This window comes from Hippoglossus hippoglossus, chromosome 5 (genome assembly GCF_009819705.1).
Source record: "Hippoglossus hippoglossus isolate fHipHip1 chromosome 5, fHipHip1.pri, whole genome shotgun sequence".
Taxonomy (NCBI): Eukaryota; Metazoa; Chordata; class Actinopteri; order Pleuronectiformes; family Pleuronectidae; genus Hippoglossus; species Hippoglossus hippoglossus.
The window spans coordinates 18,040,475-18,057,668 of NC_047155.1; the positions used below are offsets into that span (position 1 = coordinate 18,040,475).

At 40.6% G+C, this 17,194-nt stretch overlaps 2 protein-coding genes across 4 annotated transcripts; one reads left to right on the forward strand and one right to left on the reverse strand.

Annotated features, from left to right (window-relative positions):
• Positions 1 to 797: 797 nt before the first annotated feature.
• On the reverse strand, positions 798 to 4,170 carry psma5 (proteasome 20S subunit alpha 5). 2 transcript variants are annotated; one of them, XM_034585441.1, is made up of 10 exons: positions 4,064 to 4,170; positions 3,722 to 3,772; positions 3,190 to 3,256; positions 2,963 to 3,089; positions 2,190 to 2,257; positions 1,995 to 2,102; positions 1,817 to 1,875; positions 1,609 to 1,711; positions 1,342 to 1,428; positions 798 to 1,170 (listed from the first exon to the last, which is right to left on the reverse strand). In XM_034585441.1, exons 2-10 carry the CDS (start codon positions 3,748 to 3,750, stop codon positions 1,093 to 1,095), a joined length of 726 nt encoding a protein of 241 aa, XP_034441332.1. In that variant the 5' UTR covers positions 3,751 to 3,772; positions 4,064 to 4,170; the 3' UTR covers positions 798 to 1,092. The 2 variants fall into 2 exon arrangements, with proteins under 2 accessions (XP_034441332.1, XP_034441333.1); XM_034585442.1 differs by having other exon boundaries at positions 4,021 to 4,146.
• A 1,704-nt stretch (positions 4,171 to 5,874) lies between these two features.
• Positions 5,875 to 16,799, forward strand: LOC117761495 (matrix remodeling-associated protein 8-like). Of its 2 annotated transcripts, XM_034585444.1 has the most exons (13): positions 5,889 to 5,957; positions 6,027 to 6,105; positions 7,119 to 7,145; positions 7,261 to 7,566; positions 8,235 to 8,336; positions 8,439 to 8,572; positions 9,155 to 9,334; positions 11,448 to 11,589; positions 14,601 to 14,759; positions 14,842 to 14,866; positions 14,955 to 15,040; positions 15,905 to 15,976; positions 16,066 to 16,799. In XM_034585444.1, the coding sequence occupies exons 2-13, from the start codon at positions 6,060 to 6,062 to the stop codon at positions 16,086 to 16,088; spliced, it is 1,302 nt and encodes a 433-aa protein (XP_034441335.1). In that variant the 5' UTR covers positions 5,889 to 5,957; positions 6,027 to 6,059; the 3' UTR covers positions 16,089 to 16,799. The 2 variants fall into 2 exon arrangements, with proteins under 2 accessions (XP_034441334.1, XP_034441335.1); XM_034585443.1 differs by having other exon boundaries at positions 5,875 to 6,105.
• The last annotated feature ends 395 nt before the right edge of the window (positions 16,800 to 17,194 follow it).

Here is a 17,194-nt window from a genome sequence, read left to right on the forward strand (position 1 = left end):
TGGTTGTTATGGTTCAGCAGCCATGTATGAGTAAGAAGACCTAATCTGATGTTAGAGTTGTTTACAGTCTGTGAAGTTGGAAAAATACCACTGGTAGTTTTCAGTAAAAATACTGACTGTGCACTTCAGGGAAAGGGTTGAACAGTCAGCAAATTACTCTAATTACTTGCTAATTTATTAGATAAAACGAACAGTATAATGCAGAATCCCTCCCATAATAATTACAATCATGCTCCATCTATTTTAACAGTAATGTAATGGAGGCTGTAACTTGTGGTGCTGTTGAATTGTACTGAAGTGTAGCTAAAATTTAGATTAAGGTTAAAAAAAGTACACACACTTCTTAGCATAACTCAGTGACCTCAAAGAGAAGATTCATTATTTATTGAGGGTAATAAAATGTTGGAGGTTAAAAGAAGTACAACCTTTTAAGTTAAGGTGATTCAATCGAAACTGGTGCTACCTTATGTGAAGCCATACATTTATTATCTATAAACAATTGACTAATGCTTTACAGGTTAATAATAAGCCATTAATAACCTGGAAAATAAAGGTGGAGAACAACTTGTAATTGTGGTAGAAGATCTTACAGCGTGTATGCACCCTCTTGCACATGACTATTTAATCTTGTGTGTAGTGATAAAAATAGTGATCTAACAAAGTATAATACTTGAACTGTATTGACTAACTCTGGATATTCATAGTTTTCAGTCACGTGAAAACTATGTAAATGGGGTCAGGGGACTAGCATTCTTGAAACACAAGAAATACACACAAAAAAAAAGCAATCACATCACTTTCTGAATACAACAGTTTAATTGTAGTTCTGATTTATAACAAAAAAATAGCCCCAGCCCCGCCCCCCCCGTTTTCTGTGTTGGTCAGACTCCTGTACAGGACTGTACAGATCGTGAGAAAGAAGAATTCAATTAACACGTTACAAAGATAACCCTCGTATGCAATCGAAAAAGATGAGGAGAATGTCCTGATGAGAAGTTGTGGTTGTGTTGAGACATTCAGCCCAGGTGTAAATTTACATCCTCTCCTCCTCTGTCCAGAACTCAAACAAAGACTTTTAGAGTCTTCTCTGCTCTAGATGTCCTTGATTACATCTTCCAGCTCCTCTTTGGAATACATGTGGAAAGTCTTCCCGGGCTCAACTGTTGCCAGCTACAGAAGAGACAGAGACAGAGAAATCCTTCATGAAAGATAGATTTAAACTCTTACAGTCCTTTGCAAACTGCACTATACATTTACATACACAAATTCCACCTCTCCAATGTCTACAAAGGGTTAACAGAAACAAGTGTTCAGGGACTGGGAGAGAAAGGAGGAGCAAACCTCGATGTTGGTGGCATTGAGCTTCTCCTCCATCACCTGCTTCAGAATGGTAAGGGATGACTTGATGGCATCTTTTAATGTCATGGACTGTCAGTTAGCCAGAGAGAGGGGGACACAGAAAAGATGAAACTCCTCAATTTTGGTGATTTACTTCTTACAAAGGTTGAGGAAGTTCTAAACATTTCAGTTTCACATGATCTCTGTCAATAAAAAACGAATTTACATGCAAGACAGCAGCTTAGAAATGTGACAACTTGGAGCTGATACCTTGTGGTAGACTTCTTGCAGAGAACTCTGTGCTCCCTCAGACGCTGAGCCGATGGCCCGTGCATCACACTGCACAAAGGTTCCTGATGGGTCCATGTGGTACCTGCATTTACAAAGTTAAGATCAGAGACTCTCAGTGGTCTGACTTAACGTTAAATGTGTAACTTTTTTCGGTTTTGAATATTTAAGAGGACAAATCTTTACATACAGCTGAGGCCCTTTTTCATCAACTCCCCCAAACAGAAGTGCCACACCGAATGGTCGACTCTGTACAGGTGCCAGCACAAAGGAGCGCAGCGGGGAGAGAGAAATACACAGTTAGGTTACCTGACTCTAACATCATTACATTTGAAGTTCGAATCAGTGAGACAAGCTGAGCGACTGACCATGGCACCAGGGTCAGCATCCTCCTCTCCAAACTGCAGTGCCAGGTTGGACACAGCCTGAGTCACACTCTCCACTGTCATCGTCTCATTATAAGTGAACCAGTGGTTCTGAGGACGAATAGATGCTGGTTAATTTCAGGTTAAACACAAAGTCATTGAAGTGGTTTTAGATTTCAGTGGACTCGTACTTCATACCTGTGTTTCCACTCTCGCTTTGTCGATTAGAGTCTTAGCATCAGCTATCAAGCCACTCATGGCACAACCTTTGAGTCGGCAAAAGAGAAAATTAAGATACAGCATGACCTTGAGATGCTGTTGTCTAACACATGAATGAGCACTGGCATACAGAGAGATGTCTAATATCATACTACATTTAATTAGGGAATATTAACAAGTAAGAATGTGGATTCAATCATTGCCACTGATCTGTTTGTATACATGTGTAATGTTATATGAAGGTCACAGTATATTTTCATTTAAACAATGTAATTTTAGTAATGATTGTCAGGCCTTCTCTTTATAATACCACTGAAGTGAAAGCTCTGCATGTATTTTATATGAGTGGGCTCTCAAACTTTATTAAAATCTACTTTAACTCCAGCAGAATTCTGCTCATGACGTTTGGTAGGAGCAAAGACAAAGGTCGGCAAATTTCTTAGCAAAAAAATCAAATTAGATAGTTGTGTTTAATTGTGTTTAGCACAAAAACTCAAAGCGAAATTCTAAAAAATTAGGGATGCCCCTTTATGATTTTATTCTTAGAAATAAACATTAACATGGAATTGCTGCAAAATAAGTTTCTAATACAGTTCAGATTTTCTGTTTTATGAAATAATACAACTAGAGTAGAATTGATTAAACTCATCTGTGATTACGACCAGCAAAATTACTTTATCAGTTAGTACACAGTGTGAATACAATTACTAATGTTTTATGTGCATCCTGATTTTCTTTTCTTTCCCACTTACCAATGTGGGTGTCAATCTCCACAATCTTCTCAATGCTGTTGGGCTCCATCAGGGGAGAGGTGATCCTCTTCTCCACAGCCAGACACACCCCCTCTGTTGTCTGGATACCAATGGCTGTGGAGCCCAACTGGAGGAGCAGCAGTGTATGAGTTTCAGACGGGCCATTTGTTTACAAGTGGCAGTATACAACACCACACAGAGGTGGACTGTCATGATATGATACTTACTTTGATGGCCTCGATGGCATATTCAACCTGGAACAATCTTCCTTCAGGAGAGAATGTGTTCACACCTCTGCAAAACAGGCACAGATTATATTTATTATTGATGATTTATTATTTCAACACTGCACAACAATGTAACAAGACAAACAAATAAATGCAGATGGCACTGTCATTTTTAAAGCTTAACATCAAATCCGCCCACTTTAATACATTTTTAGCGTTTATGGTGTATATTGATTTGAGCACCACTGGACCACAAAGTTTATATCTCAGTTAGCTTTCCATGTAGAATAAAAAAAACTGTTGTACCGAAAGTGAAAGCAAACTAACTCGCTGAGGGGCGATTTGCTTCTAGCAAACTATTAGCACCACACAAATACAAGATCACACCCAGGGTTGATACCAAAGCACTTCATCATTTCAGAGTCACGACAGCCTGACAGCAAACATCCTAACACCAGTGTGTTCTCCACAGTTCGCTCCTTCCCACCGAGAGGCGCTCAACTAATGACAAAGCAGTTTGAGTTGCACCAACCTGTCATATTCCGATCTCGTCAGAAACATGTTTTACGGTTAAACACAGCACCTGCGAACGGAGAAGAAGAAGCATATGAGATCAGATCAGTTTCAGATATTCACGACCGGGACGAGCGTTTGGTTTTAAGTGCGCCGTGACACCGGGTGATTAGCTAGCTAGGGTTAGCTGCGATGCTGAAGAAGCGTGCGAGCTAACTGAAGCTAACCAAAAAAACACCGCACAGAGACGACTATTAGAAGCCCACCATCAGCATTCAGACATTATATATACTTTTTGAAAACGTAAAATGTCAATACCACAAAGTCCTCCTGAGTAGTTTCACAAGTTAGGCTCGTTTACCTTCGGATACAGACCCTTGAATGAGTTCGCTAGTTTCAGGGGAAATGTACACGGTGTAACGTCTAAACGCGCCGGTTGTCAACAGAGCGGGAGAAAGGTTCCGGGGGACGGCACCGTCCCCAGTCTCCTGTTATTTGTTATTATCATTAGTAGTAGTGGTGTTAGAAAGCTACTAGTAATAATAACAATAATTATAACATGAATCATTTAGGATCTCCTGCCTTCTCTTTTCTAATTATCAGTTTATAAAACAGTCTTATTAAACTGATGACATCTGATAAAAGGTTGGATGCTTCCTTACAAATATTTGATTGTTAATAAGGTTAAGGAAGTGTCCTTCAAAAGTATTCATAAATGTTACCCTGCAAATCCCTACATGCATAAAATAAAAAAAGGACATAAACACAAACTGCTCTTTCTGTGATGAGCATCCAGAAACAGTCTTGCACCTTTTTTTGCCTTTGCTCTCACACCAAGAAATTCTGGAAGGAACTCTGGAAGTTTATTATATTTTTAAAGAATTTTCATTATTTTGGGAAAATGTCTCAGTCAATTTAATTTTGAAGTGGAATGTCTTAAAAAATGCTCCTGAATTCTCAAACAGAGCATTCAATGTCGAACTTTTCAATAAATATATTGAACTCTATACGGTTAACATGTTCACTTTTGTTACAGGTGCTTGTTGTTGCTGTATAGCAAGGCAGATTTAATTATAAAGCACATTTCATGCAGAGAAGAAGACCTGTGGTGCTGTTCAGGGGCATTAAAAACAACATGGAGACACATTTAAAAGAAAACCGTTTAAAATCAGAAAGCACAGTTTAAAACATTTTTCATCCATCAAATCAACAACAGAATTCTTTTTTTCAAACCACTCTTGTTTAGTCGTCCTATGTATTGTAATAGCTCTATTGTTCCACAAGGTGGCGCCATGCGGGATGAAATTAGAATTACAGATTTAGCTGGAAATCGCACATTAAACATATACAAACGAAACTGTCAAGAAGCATCTCTGCATTAAACAAAGCAAAGCAAGTTCTAGATCAGAAATCACTCCACGTTCTATACTGTTCACTGGTCTTACCATAACTCAATTACTATCATTCATAATGCTGGATACCTGGATCACACCAATGCATTATTCTTACAGTCAAAATTATTTAAATTCACAGACTTTGTGGAATTTCAAACAGCACAAATAATGTTCAAGGCTAAAAATAAATTAAGATAATTATTAATTAATGACTCGAGGAGAAGGGGTGACATTAAATAAGTTTGTTCTTCTTCTCACTCATTTTCAAATATGTAGATTAAGTGTATTTTTTTTAAATAGTACTTTTTTCTGTTTTCATTTTTTTTCACCTGTTTATATAATTTTCTTCTTTTTATTTTCATGTTTGAAATAAATAAAAATTAATGAATGCATTACGAGTAAATATCATTTCCAAGTATTACAGTACTGCTTATGTGAATTTGACAGTTTAACAGGCTGTTTAGAGATCCAGAAACTGCAACCCTCCAACCTCCTGGAATATACAGTCTGTTATATGAAACCAAGCTTTTATCCAATTCAACCTAAACACTCCAATCATAGATTCAAAGTCAAAGTCTTTAATAAATAGTGGGATTTTATTTTTTCACACAAACCTGAAAACCACAGAGTTCACCTTTAACTCAATAAGACAAAACAAAGGGGACAGAAATGTAGCCTGTTGTCAGCGTGCGTCTCTAGAGATGCTGAACACTTTCTCTTTGAAGTTAGTGCTTCTGTGAGAGGGGAGGGGGTGTTATTGGTGTCAGGTTTCAATCCCCCGGATGGGACCAGCTCAGCTCGGTCCTGTTCAGGTTCTGTGTTGATGTCCTTTCTTCTCACTCTGGAGTCTGAGTAAAACAAGTAGCTGCTGCTGTTGTTGTTGTGAATGGTTAAACGTCCCACATCTTCTTACTGACACTGACACTCCAGGCTGGACAAGTCCGTGCTTTTGAACGTGTCAACATGAAGAGGGAGGACATCATATTTCAGGCGCTCCTCTTGATCCACAGTAAGTAGACTGGAGTTGCATTATTTGACTTTTGTTACAGGTGCTTGTTGTTACTGTATAGCAAGGCAGATTTAATTATAAAGCACATTTCATGCAGAGAGGAAGATCTGTGTAGCTGTTCAGGGGCATTAAAAACAACATGGAGACACATTTAAAAGAAAACCGTTTCAAATCAGAAAGCACAGTTTAAAACATTTTTCATGCAAAATAAAAGAGATTAAAATGAGTAGAATAAAAGAAGTTTAAGAAGAAAATGTAAAAATAAATTGAAAGAGAAAACTAATACAAATAAAGTAGACAGAAGTGTGTAAAATACTATAATTGAAATATATTAAGTACAATGATGATATGACTTAAAAGCTAAAGGCACTTGTGAATAAAAGTTTGTCATGGTAGATGTTATATATGTCATAATTTAACATTATACTGCAACCAAGCCACAATCCTCTGCATCAGTGTGTGGGTATATTAATAAGTGGGCTATTTTTCTTTGGTTTCTTAGTATTTTCTGTGTCTCACTGCTTTGGAAGTGTTGAGCTGGTGTGAAAAGTCTTAGAGATCACTTCAGTTGATTTGCTGATACGCGGAGGCACCTTTTTATTCATCTGGATATGTTCATAAGTTCTGATATCATATCCATGTGATTTGCATCTGTCCACCTCAGCATCCCACTGACACACGATGATGTGTCGGATGAGTTTTACTGAGTCAGAGTGTGAAGCATCAGGACAGCGTTGGGAAGTCATTAACTTCTATTTATGAGTCAAAAGACAATACTTTACACTTCTGTTTCCAATTTGGCACATTTTTATAGCTGTAGCAAATTCTTTGTTTTTTGATATCTATTGATCTTGAATAATTGTATGAACTGACTTATTAAGTGGTGTAATCTGAATTTACAAAGCCTTTATTTAAGAATAACACAACACACAACATGCAATGTCTTTCTGTGTGCATCTGTTCAACTAATTATCCTTTTTAAAAATCATTTTCTTCTCTTGTTTTTATTCCAGTCCCTGTGGCCTGCCTTTTCTTTGCAGGTATGCTCCTCTTTATGAGTTTGTGTGCAGCTGTGATTTATTTCTGTGCATGTCTCTTCAAGGATTTCCAGAGTGCAGTATTTGACTTCACCCTCTCCCCCTCTCCGTCCTGCAGCCTCAGCTCAGTCCGACAGCAGCAGCAGTGTGGTGGTGGCTGGTTACAACGTGAGCGCCCCAGCCGGGTCGAAGGTGGTGCTGCAATGTGTGAGTGGCCGCATGGTGTGGACCAGGGACAGCGTGAGGGACAGACAGAGGGTGGTCCACTGGGACCTGTACCGGGCCCAACCGGACTACGCCATGGAGAGGGTGGTGGACATGTTCTCTGCAGGGGACCAGAGGATTTACAACTCCTACAACCTGGGCAGGGTCGGCATCATCCCATCGGCCTTCAGGGACGGAAACTTCTCCCTGGTCATCAAAGGTCTGTCTCTGACTTTCATGTCTGTAGCTGTGGTTAAATGTGACTGGTGATTCTTCACTGATCTCACAGATGAGATTTTTCAAATAGTACAATAAGACTGGTCATTTGTTTTGCACCCCACAAGGAAATATAACTTCAGCAAATACCAGCATGAAAGCCACATTTCATTGAGACAAAGACATTTTCTTGAGACAGAAAATCCAGAAAATTAAAGGGTGTCATTGGTTGATTCATGAATGATTTATACAAGACTCATTTAATTGGTTACATCTGATGTTCGGTCTTTTTTTATTTCACAAAACAGTAAATCTATGATGTCAGCAGAGGTGGAAACATGTTGTTTTGAAACATTTTGTTGGTGCATTCAAGTGCTTGTGGGAAACCCCCGAAACAAGCAGCTCTTAGGACCAAACCGACATCGTTCTTGTCTTTTCACATTTTTATTTGCTCTTTGCTGAATGCACCTGAATGCACCAATCACTAGGACAACTCAACTGCATTCATTTGACGAATAAGGTGAAGTTGTCTTCACTGTCATGTATTTCTAAGCATCGCAAAAGTTTAACGTTTCTGCAAACAACACAAAGAACGGGGTCTTTATGTATAAAAGACAATGATTTTACGTGTCATCATCATAACCTTTTTCATTTTCCTGCATGTGCTGACAGATGTGACGATGAACGACAGAGGCCTGTACTCCTGTAACCTCCACCATCTCTACTGTCACCTGTACGAGACAGTCCGAGTCCAGCTCAACGTCACTAAGTCACGTATGTGTCCCACGCTGCACCAACTGTCAGCATCTTCAACACACTGCAACCGTGAAGCTGAGTCAGTTTGGCCTTTTTTTTTTTGCAATGTTAACCATGTAGGCCGTAAAGAGCAGCGTTTCTGGGATGGACAGAAGGCGGTGTTCGTGGTGCTGCTCGGGAGCACGGTGGCGCTGCCATGCATCAACCGACGCAATGTGTGGACGGACTGGAGCAACGATGAGGGCGACCAGCAGGTGACGCATGAACCTCTTTCCTCAGATCAGTGTATGTCAAGATGGACGACATGACAACTCCCCAAGAGCCATAGTGTCTCGATGGCCATCTGGTAGCTGGCTACAATATAATTCATAAACCATGCCTCCTCCATGTTAGCAGATGGGACATGGACCACTTCTCAAAGATGGTTTCTATCAGTTTAGGTAGTTTTTTGTATTGATGTTCTCATTTTCCAGTAAGTTTGGTTTAATTAATTATTTGATTCTTTAAAAACATGGTGAAACATCTTGATTGACAGCTGAGACTGACTCACGATTGGTCGAAAGCCTACCGGCAGGGTCACGATACTGTGACTCCAACCCCTGATTGCTACTGTGCAGATTCAAATGCATTAGATGGCAGTGTTCATATCCAGGATATTTGTGCTTCATTTCTGGATAGTGTCAGGAAGTGGAGACACGTCGTCCATCTTTATACACAGTTTATGCCTCAGACAATCAAACTCAGTTTACATTTACGCTTATTATAGACGTTAACCTGAGCAGAGATGACGTGATATATCAACTGAAAAATGTCTTCCCTGCGTTGGTGGTTTCCAGGTGGTTCACTGGGATCGCCAGTCACCAGGGATCCACCACGACCGCGCTGACCGGCTGGTGGACCTGTACGCCTCTGGAGAGCAGCGTAGCTATGGGCCGCTGTTCCTCCAGAGGAAGATGAACATCAGCAATCAGGCCTTCTCAGGGGGAGACTTCTCACTGACCATATCTGACCTAAAGGTGAGTTGGAGTGTGTATTTACACAGACGAACAGAAAACACAGCAGGAGCCTGGAAGTTTAAGGACACACGGTCAAAATATACAGATTAAGTATACAGTGCACTTGATGCAGTGTTTAGAGTGTGTGTGCTGTATATGTGGTATGCTGTGTTGTCCAGGACACATGGATCTTTCATTAGAAATGTTTCTGTTGTTGAGTCAAACTTTGTCGCTCTGTTGGGAGATGAGGTTGGCAGCCACAGTAAATTGAGCTAACACATTTTTTTTTTTAAACAAACAATATAGGACCTGCCCACCAGTCCTCAGTGCCATTGTTGTAATAATAAACACAGAAAAATTACAGTCACATTTGAGGGAATTTAAGGAGCTTTGTTGTTTTGTTCTTTGATAGAGATCGTAAATCAACATTTAGGTTAAACACAGGCTCAGGAGGCTCTGGGGCTTTTTAATGACCACACTGTGGAATGGGGCCAGTTTACCAGTCAGCTATAGGCAACACTCAGCCGACTGACAGACCTGCTTCGTTCTTGTTTTATGCTTGAAAATGTAAAATTTTAACAAGGTAGCTCTTACATAACATGACATGTGTTCTCTGGGGAGACGTTTTATTGGATAGTTTCTCAAGTTTTCAAAACAGGGACGGCTATGACTGTTATGTTTTGACATCCTGTCCAGGATGTATCCAGTCTCTCGCTCAATGTCCGCTGGGATTGGCTCCAGCTTCCCAGGCAACCCTTAAAGAAAAAGCAGTATAGACAATGGACTTCATTAAACTGTAATGATGTCCCAAACTTATATATTTTAATTAAGATACAAGACTGATAAACTTGAGTAACATATTGAATTTACTTGACATATTAAAAAAATCTATTTCGGTTCAGTTAGCAGCGTCTCCATGTTCTTGAGTACAGGATGGAGTTTAGATTAATGTGAATTACATTTCCTTTGTGGTCACATGAAAACTTTTAATTATGCTTACCTGGATGCAGGGGGTGGCTCATCTCACCCATTGGCTCGACTTTACCCCGTTTGCCCCCATGCAATTAAAAAAACATTATGGCCATGTTTATCTTTTATTATTAGTGCAGTGCCGGTTCTAAACCTGCCTGTTTGGAATAGATTGTTTTCTTGACCTGTGGTAATGCTCCAGAGCTCAGAATTATATAATTAAAATATACCAGGCCTCATATACACTCAGAGCTTTTATAAACAGTCTACAGCGCAGAGTTAGAAAACTTTGCATTCATCCTACCTGATTTATCTGCGATGAAGATTCTTAATGTTTTTCATAAAATTGAACTGAATTTTTTGTATTACTTTATAAGTTTGAAGGATTTACTGAACTGCTGTTGTTTTTCATACATTGCCTCTTCTATTTCAGTGGCAGGCAACACAATCTTCAGACCCAAGTCCATAAGTTTAAAAAAATAAAAGCTCTGTAATTGAGCTTAATTGCATTGTTTGGTGAATCCAGTGGCTGCAGACCACAGGGCAGACTCTTGCTGTGCTTTTTGAATCATCTCTGTTCTAGAGCGCTATGTAATTATGTGCTAGTTAGCTAACCTGACAATCTGACTGTATTTACCATTAACTCCTGTCTGACAACTGCAGCCTTATGCTACATCTCTTTAGTTTATTTTTCTTACTTCAGGAAGTCCCTAAATGCGTATATATCCCCCTTTTAGAGAACTTTAATGACTGTCCGAGATCATTATCAATCATATTGGATAAAGTGGCACAGCTAAATGTTTGAAAAAGCACAAAAAAACGTAAACAAATTTTAAACAACTCAATGCATATTTTGTTGCTTGAATACATCACAAAAATAATTTGATAACAATCAGGAAAATTGTCTAATTTATGACAGATTTACATCAATCTTGTCAGAATCTTATGTCATTGAGCCTCTGATTGACACTTGCCCCGCATTAACCCCAAGAAGTCATGTGATTTCAGTCCATGCTAAACCTATAGTAAAAGTCCTGTTGACTAGATTTAGTTCGAACATGAAATAAACAGACTGGAGCTTCAGTGTCCCACGTTACCCAAATTCACCCCAGTGACCATTATTTACAAACAGCACCATGAACATGTATCTGCTTTCATGTCACAGCCCACAGATCAGGGGATGTATTCCTGCCACCTCCACCATCATTACTGTGGTCTACACGAGAGAAGAGAGTTCCAGGTCACAGTGGAGCCACCGGTGATTAAGACCACCCAGCCAGCCATAGCACTGCCTGCTGTGGACAAAGGTAGCACACACACAAAAACACAACACACACACACACACACACACAACACAACCTTTATTCCTGAAGAGCACCGTAGAGGAGTGTATTTGAGCTATCAGAAAAAAAACCACACATCTGTTCTTTCCTTCACTCGTGCCCTCTGCAGCATTTTGTTTTGCCCTCTTTCCTCCGCACTCGGTTGGGTCTCGGCCTCTCAGACTCTCCAAAAAGCAGCAGAGGAAGAGGAGATGAGGGGAGCAGAGAAGAAAAAGCCCTTATTTTTGAACTTTTCCCTGTTTGTTTCATGTGAAATGTTTTTCTTGCTCTGTCAGCTTGTCTCAAGCCAGACCCCTGAAACCACACACACTCCCTCATGACCCAGTCATCCAAACCTCACCCACTCATCGATTTCCACCTTCTTTTCACCCTAAACCTTTCCTCCATTTCATCATTCTGTGCACTGTTGTTTTTACTGCTTCTTGTTTAAGTGTCTGCAGTTTTTGACTTTCTCTTGCTTAAGTTTAGTTCACGTTCCTGAGCACTTTGCCCTGCATGAAAACATCTGAGTGCATTTCGGAAAAGAGGAGAATAAAAGCCAGAGAGAGAGAGAGAGAGAGACGGTTTGGTTGGTATGTTGGCAGGTCAGCTATGTGTCTGTGTTTCCAGTCGGTAACTGGGAAGCAAAGCCGATAATGGCAGTCGTATCAATGTGGGAAAATCATTGAGAGAGGTTTAGAAAGGAGAGAGGAGAAAGGAGAAAATGCCTGCGACTGAGCCTGTGTGTGCGTGTGTGCGTGTGTGTGCGTGTTTGTGCGTGTGCGTGTGCATGTGTGTGTGTGTGTTTGTGCGTGTGCGTGTGCGTGTGCGTGTGTGTGTGTGTGAGACCGTGGCAAGAGAAAACTATCTAATTTCAGTGGAATCTCTCGGATACAGCCTTTGGAGCAGAGTCCAGCTCCAAGCCCACGATTAATCCTTCACTCGCTGAGCTGTAATAAACAGTAGGATTGCACCATGGGAACTTAGTTAGTGGAGAAACAAGATGCGAAATAGATTTACCACCAGTGCAGGAGTGAGTTTGAACAGTTTCTCAGACATTAAAGAAACCCACTGCAGTGCAACGTCTCCTCGTGTTGTCCTCTCTGACCGTCTGCCGCCCTGTTGACTCTGCACCCTCCTGACATCCTGCACCCGTTTCTCAAACCCAACCCTCCATTTTTTCCCTTCTTCTTTCTATTTTTCTTCCTTTCGAAAATCCCACATGCTCAGGTTTGTTTATTTTCATCACTTTCATCGCTCTTGCTCTTTTCCATCACTTTTCTTTGTTTTTTTTGTGACTTTCCCTCCTGACGACGGAGAAGTCTTTCTGCATAGTTTATGCACAACAAAAGAAAGCATGCCTCATCTGCATGGCAGCTGGGGGAGATAAACGGAGAGGTGGAGGAGCAATTTGGTTCTTGAGATCAATTTGAAATGAAAGAAAGAGAGAGGAGCGGGGCAAAGGAGTCTGTTTATGAAATGAGGATGAAGAGATGTAGGTCACCCCTCCCTCCCTCCTTCCCTCTATTAGTTATTTTTCAGTGTAATTCGGGCGGAGGGGAGGACAGGGGCAGCCAGTCTAAACACAAACATATATATATTCCCACGAGGCCATGAATCAGGGGGAAATGTCTTGAAACTAAATAAAAGGATCAGAGCAGTTGGAATGTTCATCAACATGTTGTTTACATGTTTGCTGCAGACGAGCAGCTGTGAACATGAAGGCAGTTTGAGTATAAGACGGAGGAATCTTTTCTAGCCTCCTTTTGTTTCTGCAGGCCTCTGAAGAATCATCTCAGCGTCGCCATCCTCTCCCTCCGCTCTCCTCCTCGTGTTCCAGCCCTGCTCTGTCCTTCCCTCACTCCTCTTCCTCCGCTCACTTCTCTGTGTTTCTCTGCCAGGAAAAGTAAATCACGGCATGACTTTCTGTCTGGATCTCATTTTGGCTCAAATATGTTTGAGTCTGAGGTCCGCAGCTGCTCCTTGCCTTGCACATTTTTTTATATTTTTTTTAATGATGCAAAATGAAACCAGGCTTTCTCCCTCTCTCTCCTCTGCCTCTCAGCACTCAGCAGAACTGCACACATCACCTTAAACCAGACCGGCTAATTATTTCACCCTGCCCTGCAAATGTGTTCAGCATTTTTCTTATACTGACAGGAAATTTCATCACATAGAAAAAACAACATGAAACAGTGTGAGAGGTGTTAAAGGATATATGGCGTCACCGGTGGTGAAGGAAGTACTCAAATATTGTACTTAAGTCAAGTATAGATAAGTACATATAGATAGACGAATGTCTAATAAAGTAAAGTAAAAGTACCACTTACTATTGTATTTGAGTAAAAGTAATATATTTATAGAATAAAAAGTAGCCAAGTGTGGCCTAGTCCCTACTGTCTACTAAAGCAATGAGTCTTGGCGATGACGTCTCTGCTGCAGGTGCACTTTGCTCTCATTGAAGGAGGCGGGGTCTAATGTTACCTCTCCACTCTGATTGGATCAAAGTACCAGTTCCCATCTTGTTATTGATTACTTTTAAAAAAATATAAAAAACTATGTGAACATAACAAAATAACTGTCTTTGAATTTGGAGAGAAATATCAGTCAACAAGACAATGAGACATAGCGGAAGTCTTCCTGATTAAACTTACACTAAGCTTCAGGTGGAAGCTTCCTCTAGGTAGCAGGAACATTTTGCAATTATTCATTATTATTATTAAAACTACTTAACAAATAAAGAATTGAATCCATGTACAAGATAAAATGTACAAGCACTGCTCAAACTGATGCCAACTTAGAGTATTTTAAATCTACAAAGCCACAGAAAGTGAGTGAAGAGAAACAGTAAGTGAGAGCTGGGTTGATTTTGTGTGTGTGTGTCTGGTTTTGTTTAATACACTCATAAACCTTGCGATGACTCAAGGGTTTGAAAAATGAAGAATGAAGAATAAGGGAAATGAAATGCTGACTGTTGTGATATCTGTGCGACTCAGACTCGGCCAAGGCTGAATCACCGCGAGTCATCAACGTCATCGTGGCCGACCAGAGACATCACTTCCTCCTGCCGCTGGGATACGTCCTCACCTCTCTCCTGCTCCTGGCATTCATCATCCTCATCATCATCCTCATCACACGCAGACGTAGGATGAAAGGTCTGAGCTGCAGCTGGATTACGGCTTATTCACACTGAATTCCTCATCTAAGTCTCACCTAATAAAATGTCTTTGTTTTCAGAGTTTAACCCGCAGGTATCTATGAGGTGAGTGCTGCTAACACAAAGACACACACACACAATCCCTGTCTTACTCTTAAACACACACTCACATGTCTCCTTCTCACTGTGAAAGGTCCAGCAGGAGTCAGAGCAGCTCTGATGAGTTTGAGATGGACGTTACTGAAGTCAATGTGGGCAACGACGAGGAGAGAGGATTTGGTGAGTTAGAAGAAAGAATGCAGTCAGGAGCCCTTCAGGGGTCTTTGGGAGCCTTAAGAATAAGGGACCTGGGGGGCCCTATATTAATCAAACCAACCCCTCAGCTCCCTAAGACATGCACGATCCAAAACCACATCATTCCAGTCAAAGTGCAAACTGTCCATAAATATAAATAATAGTAAAGTAGTGCAAGGTGCTTTCAGACATGCACTGAACTCCAGATAATCTACTGAAATTATCCAGAGGCTCCGGACAATCTCCAGAGTTTCTCCTGCCCCAGCAGCATAATGTCCGAATGAGCCCAAATGAGAACACAGCAGGAGATTCTCTGAAGGATTCTCAGCGAGCGAGTGGGTGCGTTGATGACGTTTTGAGCGTGTGACGGACGCAAAACTGAAAGACATCCATGACACGTCACCCCTCACTTGATTGTTTCGCAGATTTTCCCAATGTTGTGAACGAGTCTGACTGGAGAATCTCCTGCTGTGTTGTTCATATGAAAGGTAAACTCCGGAGAGAGTCCAGACATATTCCAGAGTTCATGTCTGAAAACGCTATTTAGACATTTTGTCTTCAAGGCAAATTAGTGATGTAATGCAGCCTCATTAGGGGGCTTCTGACCTTGGTGCCTATGAAGTCTCCTTAGCATATAGACAATCATAGAATCTATGGGGACTTTAACGAAATTGTCTTTGCTGTGAAATTACGTAATCAGTGCTTCCTGAGGGCCCCCTATCATTTTGGGGCCCCAGAGAACTGCCTGCTTTGCCTACCCTATTGCAACGCCCCTGAGAGGAGTGTGTAGTGACCACGAGGGATGTTTACTTGACTGTGTGTGTGTATTTTCTCCTGTTTAATTTTCAGAGTACAAGAACAACCTGCTGAGAGAGAAGGTCCATGTGAACACTCAGCCTAAAGTCATTGATCTTGACAAAGGTAAAGAGTGTATGTGCGCCGATCACAAATGACCACACATCACAAGTGAATCCTCAGTAACCCCAGTTTGTCCTTTTTTCTTCTCGTAGAGATGCAGAAATTTTCTAAGTGAGAGAAGGACAGAAAAAGTGAGAGTGGAGTCGCTGGCTGGTCCAGAGGCTGCGTTCCAAACACAACACACTGCCCGCCCGTCCTGGCAGGAGGGACACGGAAAGAACAAATCAGTGCCACCAAAACTGCAGAAAACTGGAAAAGAAAAAAAATGTTTTGAACTCGTCAAAATGATGGTGACACATTTACAACAAAAGATTTTGCTTTCTTTTATTGTATTTTATTGTCAAACTAAAAAGACTTGACTGAGAAAGAGTGCTACAACTGTGCCTAATGGCACAATAGCACCACCCACAGGGGAGGTTTAGCTTTGACTGAGAGAGGTGTAACTTTGTTGAATGAAGATGTGATCGACATGAATTATCAGTTATTACAGTATGAATCCTTATGCCTCAAGTTTTAAAAGAAATCTTACTGATGATTTATTTCCCTTTGTTCTTCTCTTGGTTTAACTGACTGGACTGAAGCACCACTGACATTTTGATGTCAGTGTGTTTGATTAACTGGACACTAAATGACCAAAGAAACAGTGTATGTATAAATGTTTTGTTGTGACTTTGTTTTTAAACATGTATTAAAATGTGTTTGACGTCCAGCTGAGATGGGTTTTTACACTAACTTGATACCCACTCTGTTTGTATTCAAATGACTTAAATAGTAAAGTAATTACTTGTGAACTGAACGTGGAGGAGAAATAAATAATTGGTCATTTTTTCATAGACGATGTTTCCATGTCTCACAGTAGGAAAAGTACAAGTGATACAAATGTGCACCGGTACAAGTGAAATGGTTTTACCTCTGGTTCTGTTGTATCCAAATGTCCCTATAAGATTTAACAGTTTCACGTAATGTATAATGTAACCCTAGCTCTAACAGTGAGCTGACACGTACAATACCAGGACCCTGAAACTGAAGCTGCTAAATATAATTCAGCTATTATCAGTATAATTAGAACCTTCATCAAGGTTATTGTTGTTCATCAGTTCGCAAAATTACACATATTACGGATTCCCACAAAACCTGAGGAAGGATCAGGTATGGGTCAGATAAGAACATATAACTATTTGGTGCAGATCCGGATCAGGAGGCGGACCCAGGAATTGTGAG

What these genes read in the sequence shown, in the direction of transcription:
- psma5 (XM_034585441.1), bottom strand. Translation starts at nt 3,750, where the DNA reads ATGTTTCTGACGAGATCGGAATATGACAG. An exon ending in GATGAAAAAGGGCCTCAGCT is followed by an intron (nt 1,712 to 1,816) that starts GTATGTAAAGAT and finishes TTGTAAATGCAG; the next exon opens with GTACCACATGGACCCATCAG. An exon ending in TGCAAGAAGTCTACCACAAG is followed by an intron (nt 1,429 to 1,608) that starts GTATCAGCTCCA and finishes GCTAACTGACAG; the next exon opens with TCCATGACATTAAAAGATGC.
- LOC117761495 (XM_034585443.1), top strand. Translation starts at nt 6,060, where the DNA reads ATGAAGAGGGAGGACATCATATTTCAGGCGCTCCTCTTGATCCACA. An exon ending in GGCCTGCCTTTTCTTTGCAG is followed by an intron (nt 7,146 to 7,260) that starts GTATGCTCCTCT and finishes TCCGTCCTGCAG; the next exon opens with CCTCAGCTCAGTCCGACAGC. An exon ending in CGACGAGGAGAGAGGATTTG is followed by an intron (nt 15,041 to 15,904) that starts GTGAGTTAGAAG and finishes TTTAATTTTCAG; the next exon opens with AGTACAAGAACAACCTGCTG.